This window comes from Brassica oleracea, chromosome C2, assembly GCF_000695525.1.
Source record: "Brassica oleracea var. oleracea cultivar TO1000 chromosome C2, BOL, whole genome shotgun sequence".
NCBI classification, from domain to species: domain Eukaryota; kingdom Viridiplantae; phylum Streptophyta; class Magnoliopsida; order Brassicales; family Brassicaceae; genus Brassica; species Brassica oleracea.
Window position 1 is genome coordinate 16594045 of NC_027749.1, and position 11278 is coordinate 16605322.

The 11278-nt window shown below is 36.5% G+C and overlaps 2 protein-coding genes and 1 long non-coding RNA gene across 5 annotated transcripts in view; 2 read left to right on the forward strand and 1 right to left on the reverse strand.

The window, feature by feature from the left end:
• The window catches only part of LOC106322646 (sufE-like protein 2, chloroplastic), a 1249-nt gene extending 253 nt beyond the window's left edge, over positions 1-996 (forward strand). The window contains exon 2 of one of the 2 annotated variants that reach the window (XM_013760730.1): positions 21-996. In XM_013760730.1, the coding sequence (XP_013616184.1) occupies positions 58-873 (816 nt within the window). In that variant the 5' untranslated portion in view covers positions 21-57 and the 3' untranslated portion in view covers positions 874-996. Of the gene's footprint in view, positions 1-4 lie in introns of both variants that reach the window. The other variant, XM_013760729.1, reaches the window with a different exon arrangement.
• Positions 997-5111: 4115 nt separating this feature from the next.
• Positions 5112-7032, reverse strand: LOC106325154. Of its 2 annotated transcripts, XR_001266827.1 has the most exons (5): positions 6260-7032; positions 6029-6173; positions 5589-5952; positions 5428-5513; positions 5112-5337 (listed from the first exon to the last, which is right to left on the reverse strand). It is a non-coding gene; the product is annotated as an uncharacterized LOC106325154 (long non-coding RNA). The 2 variants fall into 2 exon arrangements; XR_001266826.1 differs by having other exon boundaries at positions 5118-5513.
• Positions 7033-9482: 2450 nt separating this feature from the next.
• Positions 9483-9797, forward strand: LOC106323569 (bacteriocin microcin B17-like). Its single transcript, XM_013761666.1, has one exon. It carries the CDS (start codon positions 9483-9485, stop codon positions 9795-9797), a length of 315 nt encoding a protein of 104 aa, XP_013617120.1.
• Positions 9798-11278: the final 1481 nt, after the last annotated feature.

Sequence of the window (11278 nt, forward strand, 5' to 3'; positions counted from 1 at the left end):
CCTTTTTTTTTTTTTTTTTTGGTAAAATAGCCATCTCGATCCCTCCTGTCACGGAACATGAACACTTCATCGCCGTTGAAAGTCTTTGCTTCTCCTCCTCTCATTTCTACTCCAAGAACAACTTCAAAAGCTTTCTCTACCTCTAAATTTTCTCCTAAACTCCCTAAAAGGGTCAGATGCATGCAAGATTCTAACATCAATCTTAACTTCGGTTACAAATCGAAACCAAACCACGAGTTTCCCGTTTCTTTCGCGACGGCTTCCGTTGAAGCACCCCTGGCAATAACAACAAGAACAACATCGGCCGACGAGAAGCTTCGTCTCCTCGTATCCGAGTTCCGGTCCTTAACCGAACCAATCGACCGAGTCAAACGTCTCTTGAACTACGCGATGGATCTAGCTCCACTCGACGACTCGGCTCGTGTCCCGGAGAACAGAGTCCCGGGATGCACGACTCAGGTATGGTTAGACATCAAGATGGACGAGTTAGGTAGGATGAGGTTTAGAGCAGACAGCGATTCAGAGATCTCGAAAGGGTTCTGTTCTTGTCTTATCTGGATCCTCGACGGTGCTAAACCAGAGGAAGTGATGAACGTGAGAGGCGAGGACTTGGCGGAGATGAACGTCGGTGTTCACGGTAAGGCTCAATCACGGGTTAACACGTGGCACAACGTGTTGATGAGTATGCAAAAACGGACTATGGCTCTTGTTGTTGATGCCGACATGGCGCACTCAGGAAGAGGCAGAGCACCACCCCATCAGCATGATCTTTTGTTTGGTTATGCTAATGGAAGAAGTTACATGGAATCTTCTGAGGGTCAGCATGATTATTCCATTTCGCTTCTTCCTTTGTATTATGATTTCACTATATGAATGTTTTGGTGTTTTCTGTAGATTGTTGTAAAGCCTTCTGAAACATAAATTAAAAGTTTGTGTTTCTGTATTCTGTAAATTTTAATTTTAGTTATCTATATGCATATACCAAAGCATTAAGAATTTCAACTTCTTGATAAGTTTTATTTTTGGTACCTGTTTTGCTTTTATGGATGCAAAATAAAATGGAATAGATGAATTTTGATTCGGAGTTAAGTTTTCTTCTAAATAATTCGTTATCAAAATTACTAACGATAAAGGGACAAAATGAACAATAATTGTTTTCTTTATTGGTGGATTCTCTTTATACGATTTGGAGATGAACAAATGTGTAGAGGGTTTCTGCAGAGATGAGGTTCCTGTTATTTCGATTTCTCTTTTTCATGACATTATTATTTTGATCATGAGCATCATTTCTTATATTTGAGATTTTTTCTTTTTCTTATATGCTTTGTTTTTCATTTCTGCTTATTGTGTTAGTTGAAACTTAGTATTGACTATAGTTTAATGGAAATTGTATGATGAATTGGGTATGCAGAGAGCTTATGAAAGAAATTGAGATGTTCCCACTTCCCATTGCGTTTCATAAATTAATATACGCTTTTTGTACTGATGTCTTGTCGGTGTGATATGGTTTAAAGAAATTTTTATAAGATAGTCATTTTTATTTTATTTTTTAAAAATAGCCATTAATAAAGAAAATGACTAAAATAAATTTTATTGAAAGGTAAAAAATATATTTTTATTCTAGAGTTAATTAATATAGACTTGTGGTTAAAAGCTAATGGATGGGATTTTGTGGATAGAGTTTCAAATTAAAAAAAAAATTAAAATTAAAAATTTTAAAATAAAAATAGATTATTTTGATCATTTTTTATGGTAATTTTTTGTCACAAAAATTTTAAAAATACTATTTGAGAAAATTGTCCGTTTATATAAACCCTACATTCATGAGTTCCTGCTTATGAGCAGTGCCGGCTTAACTTGTTGAAGGGCTCTGGGGAAAAAAATTTCAAAGACCCTTTAATTAATTAATTTAATATAATTATTAAAGAGAATGTTAAACTTTTTTAAAAACAATTAGCTAAACTTATTATTTTGGTTTGCAATTTAAGGTTTAAAAACTTTGATTATTATGTCTTTTAAATTTTGTCTAAAATCAACATTAAAAATACAAAAAAAAAACTGTCATGTTGTTAAAAAAAATATAAATCTGGATCTTTATTATTAGTGAATGACTGAATTGTACATCATATCATATTTAGGTGGGCTCTGGAGCAGGTGTACTGGTTGCGTCCTCATTAAACCGGGTTTGATGATAATAAGCGTACAGATTGTTTGTTGTTTTGTCTTTTTGTAAGTAGATTAGATTTAGTTAATTATGGGCCTTTTTAATAATCAAACCAATTAAAAGGACCTATAGAATAACACTAAAAGAAATTATGGACTCATGGACCCTGGGCAACCGCCCATGTTGCCCTACCCAAGAGCCGGGACTGCTTATGAGCAGGTGTTGAACTTCGTGACTTCCTCAAGCATATAGATCTAATCGATCAGATTCTTGTTCTGTGCCAGATGATATGGCGGTGATCCCCAAAGCCTCATCTTTTTATCCTCCGTAAAACACTTTTGTTTGCTCATTCTAAATTTTCTTCCCACTTTTAAGTTTTCAATCTTTGTTTCCTTATAATTGTTAGATTACTGGATAACTCATATACGATCTGTCCACCAAATTTCGTCCATATGAACAACTCAAAAGCGTGTTCACCTAATGGCGTCCACATAGAATAGAACACTAGACAATTTTTGATGCACATAGTAAAAGTTAGGGTGTCATGGAAAATTCAGCATGGATTACATAGACAATTAAGAGTGCATTTTTAACTCATCTTTACCTTTTGTGTTAAAATTGTTTTCATTAGCAAAAAAATTGTTATGTATCATGTTATGTAATATGACTTGTAGCTAAGCGCATCATTGCCGGTTATATTATATTTTATTATATTAACAATTTGATAGCTATTAGTAACTGCTTTTGTGAATAGAGTGAAATCTGAAATTACACGTATAATTTATTTAACTTTTTGGATATTTTACATGTAATTATCGGCTAAATGTCTTATATTGATGGTTATTAACTTATTATTATATATTAAATTGTTACACTTTGGATAGTGGGATAAAATCTTACATTATTAATAATGGTAAATACATAATTTAACGAGTATCTTTGTGATGGTACTGGCAACCTCCTCTTTCGTTCATTCAAGTTTAGAACTGATATCCCATTTTATTTGGTACTAATGGTATTCCGACGCTACGCGTCGGGTTCGTATGTTTTATTTTCTAATTAGTTCAAAATTGTTTTTATTCTTATCCATTTAATAGTGGTTAGTGACAATAGTGTATTACCTTGTTTTTGAAATTGTTTAGGTCAAAGAAAAATATTATAAATGATTTTCACTGATTATTGAATAAAAAGAATAAATAGCTGATAGTTGCATTAAAGTAAATATAGTTGAACTTAAAACATATAAAAACATTATCATGTTTGAATGAAGATAATAAATTTTTTCATTCCATTAAAGTAGTAACAATCCGACAATCCGCACATGCTTTCTCAATGTTTTGGATGTGTCAATCTATTAGGGGCTTCATTGTACATATTGGTTAAATACTTTGTTTTGGTTATGTTTTTTGCATGGGATGTTTTCAGATTAGTTACCCCTTAACAGTAGCAGGTGATACATTTGTTCGTAAATCATATATTAATTTCAGTATTAAAAGCATTCATAATAAAATAGAAATGATTTTACGTTTTTTCATTGTTTGTTCTACTTTAATATTTTCTACTTTGATATTTTGTTCCAGCGTTGGGTTGTTTTCAATTTTTTTTTTTGAAACTTGACGTTTTCAATTTTTAATAGTCATGAATAATCTAAAAATCTGAGCGTGGTCATTGGTCAAGTCATTGTATCAGTCCTTTAATTTACTGTATCAAAGATATTTTTATTGCCAAATGCTCAAGCTTAATTTTTCTGAAATATGGCCATCTTCCCTCTTCTGTTTCTTTCGTGTATTGACTCTTTTTTCCTTTATTTTAAATGAAAGCTATTTATAGAAATATATAAAACCTAAATTGTTGATTGTCAGAGTTATACAACTTGTGTCACATATTGCTTCCTTTAAGCAAAATTTTTTTATATACAATAACTTCTTTAATTTTGTAAATATTTACAATTCATATTACTGATTTTAAGAAGTCCAAATTTCAGAGATTGACAGATCTCATCTCTTCTTTCCTTCACCGTAATTCGCCAACCTCAAGAGTGAAGACCCAGCTCGCTAATTTCTGATTTTTCTGGCTTTTCTTCTTAAAGGAGACAACCATCATTCAATCTATAATGCTCACTATATGGAACCCCTACAATGATAAATAAGTATAGACAGTCAGACAAATTAATCTTGATGATGATTGGAGCTATGTGCATCATATAATATATCATTGCCGCTCATAGAGAATGTGTAATACAAAATTAATAGAGTATTTATTTTTCATTGGACGTGTAATAATTATTTTTAACGATTTTTTGTATTATATTTGCTCTATTTTGTAATAATTTTCCATTGAACACCAAAAAAAAACCGCAAGGCAAAAGAATTCACATGTAGGCCTAAATGCCAAATTGCTCCATAATATTCTAACATTCAAGTTTTCATCGACATAAAAGTTTTATTGAAACAGAGATAAGATCATGAGAGATTGACATAAAAGTTGTATAATAGTTCTTGAACAAAGCATTATGGTTTCAGAGAAATATTTCAACTCTCAATGCTGACATAGGCAGAATACGAAGACATGTGGCTTTCACTATGTACAAAGATTCTTGGTTTATCTGTAGAGCTCTAGATTTGTTCGCATTAGCTACATCGCACAGATATGGACATAAAATTTTAGAAGCCAGGAATATAATGGTATTAACTATAAGGAGAATGATCCCGACCTCTATTTTCTACACCATCATATGTGTTGGTTGCTGCAACAGAGATTCCAGTTTCTATTCCCCAGCAATCTACGGAGGCTGTGGCAAGCGTCTGGAATATGAATTTTGATGTTTAAATGTGGATACTTAAAAATAATCTGTTATTTTCTGACCAGCAGTGCAAATATGTATGATGTTTAGAGTAGTTGAACTGTACTTTGGTGGTGCCCTATAGGAAGCCTAGGGGGGATCCTGTTCAACCTTTTTATTTGAACCTAGATTTAGTCACCAATATTTTAAATGTCAGGGTGCGTTTCCAGTTTTACAAATCTAAAAGAAACATTACGTAATAGATGCTACGCTGAGTTCAATGATATCTGAAAACAGTGACATAATCCACAATAAACTTGTTGGAAACCACCATTTCTTTTATGTGCTTGGATCTCTTGGTGAGCTGCGCGAGCAGTCTTTCCCAAAGGCTCTACAATATTACAATTTGAAGTTGGTGAAGGTTTGATTATAACCAATCAACTGTGCGTCAGCATGGTGATACAAAGTAGTGAAAGTGAACCTTTAGTGGCTCTCGTAGCTGTGCAGGGTTGTGGTCTTAAAAACTCCTCATTAACCATGACCAACTTTCGATGTTTTTTCCAGCCACTGCATTGGGATAAATAATCTCAGTGTGTATAGTTGTTTATTAATTTTCCCCTTCTCATAAAATCAACTTAGTACCTGGTTGTTCCCTGACTATTTGCGACCAAGCAGTGGAGTTCGTAAGGAAGATGCTTTGAACGCTTGTTATCACTCTGTCGGAGCTGGAGCTTGGTTTCTAGCCGATGGAGGTGACTTTTCCTTGACCATTGCATGAAGTTGCTTCGTGAATGTTGTAGCTGTTAGCTTAAGTGTTTTCACTGATATAGAACAACATTAAGTTGTACATCTGACGAAACGGCATACGTATTGAGCATATTGATCTGCGGCGGCTTTAAAGAAGGAGTCACTAAGCTGTAAAAGCATAGCATTATTCTCATCGGGAGTAGAGAGTGTCCTTGATACACAGAACTTAAAAACCGTTGCTGTCAACACACTCATGCATCTGTAAGCCACAAAAAAAAAACATTATATATCAATTAACCAAAATGGTTCCATAAGATGAGTGGTTCATATCTCACATAACCCTGGGGAATAAGTTTGCAGCAGCTTCCACAAATCAGTAACTTGGAGCTCTTTCATCAGCCGTGAAAAGATGTATTCCCTCAGTGTTTCTAAATCTTGTCTTGCTTTCTCCAGAATGATCACTTGTTGTCTCTACCGAATCTGCCACATAAAACATTATAACCCAAATACAGAGCATATGTGTTTAAGTCATTGAAAATGAAAACCAAATCAGAAGTTTGATTTACCAGTGAACCTGATCGATCACTTTTGAACTGTTCATAGTGGTATCACGATTTGTCTTCACCACTTTCTCTTGTTAGACATTATTTTTTTTGGTCAAAACTCTTGTTAGACATTATATGTAGAGAAAATATTTGAGATAACGCATTGTCAGCAGAAGAATCAAAGCTTTGATTTTGAAAGATCATTCTTTTGGTCTTCTACACATAAATCTCAGCCTATATGAATCAATCCCTAGACGTAAGGTTCAATCTTTCTAACAGCAAACAAAAAGACCTAAAAATTGAGCTTTTAACGGGAAGTAAGGAAAAACACTTAAGAAGTTGTTTAGTAAGGATTCAGTACTCATCATCCCAGCTTCTTCAACGCCTTTCTTCACATTCCGTGCTTCCCAAAAAGGGAGCAGCCGTGTGACAATTGTCGCCATTACAACGATTCAATGCAGAGAGCGATAGTTGGGAAGCCGTCATGGTTTGGATAGTTTTTTGGCCATTTGTGGAGAGGAGAGTCACAACGCTTTTTTGAGATTCATGGTGACGGAAATGACTATTTATAGGTGAATGAGTGTGAAGAAGCTGAAAAAGGTGGTGATGAGGAATAAATGAAACGCGGGAGGAGTGGAATAATCAAGGAAAAACTCAGAGTAAAGAACAGATTAATGGATGGTTGAGACGTTACAAAGATGGAACGCCGCTTTAAGTCTCTGTGAAATTTCGTAGGGAGGTCGTCGTGAGAGGAAGAAGGAAGGTTGCAGGTGTGAGAGGAAAAATGAAGAACAAACATAATCGTGTGGGCTTGTAACAGATGTTCAAAGGATTGGGCTTAATATGAAAATGTAATAAAAGTCCAGTTCGAATAACTGGCGTTAAAGAACCGGATTGCACAAAAATCACAAATGGGTTGGTATGGCGACACGTGTCACGAAAAAGTCCACCCTATGTGGTGACGTGGACGCAGGAGAAGGGATAAAAGTCCCCTTTATTGTTATAGATTGGAAGAATAGAAATGAAACTTTCAATTGAATGAATCAAGCGGTGGTAATCTGGTGGCAATTTTTTGGAGCTTGATGGTGTACACACATCAGTCTTAGGGTTCCCCTTAGAAACTAAATTAGTCAGGGGTTTGGGCTTCAGTCCAAGTGATTTACATGGTGGATCATAACACATGATCGGTTCACCCCATGACATTAGTCGAGAGGTATTCCAAATTCGGATCATGCAGTGTGGTAACCAGTCCACTCTGTAGAACTAAGTGTGTTCCTCCCGAAGCCGACCGGATCAGCCGATAGGGTTTATCGAAAAAAAGGAAATTTTCAATTGAATGTATACAATTAATAATGGAGGCCCTATTCGTTACCTATCGTGCGACCTACGACATGCGACCTGCGACTGATCGCATGTCGCAGATTGTTGTTCGTTTTGCTGTCGCGTAACATGCGACCTGCGATTGGTCGCATGTCGCAAGTCACAGGTTATTGTTCGTTTTGATGTCGCGCGACTGATCGCACGACCAGTTGCGGGTTCCCATTCAAGTCGCCCGAAAAATCAGCGACCAAAAATTAAGAAAATTTTGATCGCGCGACTGGTCGCAGATCGCAGGTCGCGCGACACGTAAACGAATATAGTTTTAGTCGCAGGTCGCAAATCGTAGGTCGCGCGATACGTAAACGAATGTAATCTTAGTCGCAGGTCGCAAATCTCGCGACACGTAAACGAACTGGGCCGGACATGCAGCTGATACGGTTTTCATTTTCAACACTAGGTACAACAAATTCTTTGGTGCTTAAAGGTTTGCAGGTTTTAAGTTCCATTGCTCTCCTCTTGCCTCTTCACACATCCGGTCAAAATCATCTTTGGCTGCTCCACCGGTAACAATTGGATTTCTACATTTGTGTTCTTCGGTACTGAATTTCACCAAATTGTCGACCTTCTCATCATCTTATTTGTCTGCCCACACCAGTGAAGATTCATTTTGTTTGTTTCTCCAAGTCACGACATAGTTAACACGGCATATTGCAATTTTCAGACGTAAAGGAGAAAGCCAGTTTGTTGCCAAGTTTGCTGAATTTCCCAAACAAAAAAGCATGGGAATCTTAATTTTTTTTCTCAAGTGTGTTGGGGATCGACTTAATCTCTTTGAAGGGTTATTATGCGGAGACTCAAATGTCAACTAGCTCTTCTGTCGTTCCCGTAAAATCTCTCCAGTAAATTCCTACTTTACGGTGACTCTTCCCGGCTTCCGTCTTCCAGTACAACACAATGAAGTTGATTAAACAAACATGAAAAACTAAAGTTGTGGATAATATATACAACTGAATACAATTGGTAATAATAGTTATAACCTTTAAGGAGCTCTTTTGGGCAATAGATCGGAAGTTGTGAATATGATTTTTTTTATTCAATTAATATTATTACTGAACTGAATAGACCAAGAAGAGAAGATGAAATTGTGCTTTCCACTCTGGTGAAGAAGCCGAAGTATCATTAGAAAAGAATAATACAAATTCTCTTAATTATTTGGTATATTTAGAAATAATGGCTAAAATTATATAGTTGCATGTATATCTCCATTAATTACTTTCTGATACATTGATATGTGAAAATATTGTTTGATCCATTTTAGAATGAATGAAGTAAGATTTTGAATGTCTGTATATATATATATATATGAAAATAAAAATTATGAAATTTCAATAGTAGTACATATTAAGAAAAATTTACGCTTGGAGACACAATTTGAGTTTCCAATTTCGTTAAAAGACATATTGAATCTTTAGCACACTTTCTCATTGCAAATTTACTAGGTTAACCTCCAACTAAGCTAAGAGAGATGATGTCTCTCATTAATTTTTTTTTCTAACTAACCAAACCGATCTGCTTTTTTATTTTATTTCTTAAATAAAATATTTCTTTTTCTCTAACTAATAACCAAATCTTATCTCTTCACTTTATACAAAATCGTGAAAACCCTTTTTCTCCTGACATCTTCTAGATCCAGGTATCGAACTCAGACATGAGAGATTAGAGAGATTGAACCCTAATCTTCTCCATCCGAAACTGTCCCTAATACCCTTTCTCACTTTCGCCTTTTCTCGATCTCTATATCTCGATCTCGGAATCTCAATCTCTATTTCTCGATCTCAATCTCTATTTCTTGATCTCGGAATCTCGATCTCTATTCGTCGATCTCAATCTCTACTATGAACGAAGGTCAGTCCCGTGGAAAACGATGGCGGTTACGATGGAGACCGTGGTGGAGGAAGCGGTGAATACCGCAATGGAGGCAGTGGTGGTTATGGAGGTGATGGTGGAAGACGTGAGTGTGGATACAATGGTGGTGGTTGGTGGAGGTGGCTACTCGAGTGGAGGAGATGGTGGTGGATACAGTGGTGGTGGATACAGTGGAGGAAGCGGTGGATACTGCAGTGGAAGCAGTGGTGGTTATGGAGGCGATGGTGGAAGATGTGAGTGTGGATACAATGGTGGTGGTTGGTGGAGGTGGCTACTCGAGTGGAGGAGATGGTGGTGGATACGGTGGAGGTAGAAGACGTGAAGGTGGAGGATATGGAGGTGGAGATGGTGGTAACCACCGCAATGGAGGCTGTGGTGTAAGACGCGAGGGTAGTTACACTGGTGGTGTAAGTGGCTCCACGCGTCTCCTGCCCACGCGTCTCTTATCCACACATCTCCCGTCCACGCATCTTTCTCTTGTCCACAACGAACTCCCATTTACCTCCAAAACCACAAACTCATTATGTACATATCACAAAACACATCTCATCCATCTGCACTTAAGAAACAAAATAATCCAAATCATATCTCAAAAAAGGAACATATTAATTGGACAGCGTACTAATAACTACTCATGAAAAGTAAGCTTCTTTCACAACTGTTAGATTTTTTGTTGTGAAAAAGATCATACGCCCAAAACCAATTCACATAAACTCATATACCAACATTTTCTCGTAATAACTATTGCATTGATTGCAACAAAAAACAAACTTAGTTAGTTGCTTGTTGCTTCCCTAAAACAAACATTCTTGCACTTGCACAAAAGCAAAATCATTTATGTCCAAAATAATACAGATGTCCACACAAAGTGTGTCAAGTGTCAACTAAACCATGTGTCATTTAGGGAAAAGAGAAATCATAATTTGTTATGAACCAGATTGTGGATGGCTCATAACCAAGAGATTATACCATCAGCGGCCCAAGAAAGAGAGAGTCGGCTAGCTTTTCATTTTCCTTATGTCTTTATGTTTTCCTTTTTCCTAGTTGGATTATGATTTGTACTCTTTCCATTTATCTATGACGGTGTAATCTCCTATATAAGGAACCTCTATGTTATGAATAAAGATAGACTTTTCCATTACTTTTATAACACGTTATCAGCACGAAACTCTAAATCCCTAAGCTAATACCCAAATCGAAAAACCCTACAACCCTAACCCTAGCCGGCGATCCGACGAACCCTAAACCCCGATCGCGTCTCTTGTTCCCACATCTGTTCTAGCTCGCGTCCCCGATCAGCTTCAGCCCAAGGCGTTCCTGATCCTAGCTCAGACGTTCGCGACCCGAGAGCAGCTCCAGCACGCGACCTATTCCTCGTTCGCGACAGCATCAACAGCTCGCGTCTGACGATCAAGGCATTCCCGATCAAGCAACAAAGGACGTCCGCGACCCGATAGAAGCGACTCGATCCATTCCAGCTCGCGTCCCGTTCATGTCTAGCTCGCGGCTCAACTCATTTGGTGGTCCGATTCAACAATCATCTAAGTTTAAAAGGTAATTCAAAATCTAAGAACCCATAATCGAACATTGATTGATTGATAAAGAATGAAACCCTAAAACCCTAATCTTTATGAATCAAAACCATAGGGTAATAGATCAAAAATTCTATTTGAGTAAATCGAAGATCTAAAAGTTCGATACCCCAAACCCTAAATCATGTTCCTACATGATTAAAACCCCAAATCGGTTTTTACAAGTTAAAATCCAATAAACCCTAACCCTATATCTATAAAC

Excerpts from the sequence above, each read along its gene's own strand:
- LOC106323569 (XM_013761666.1), top strand. The coding sequence starts at position 9,483 with ATGGCGGTTACGATGGAGACCGTGGTGGAGGAAGCGGTGAATACCGCA.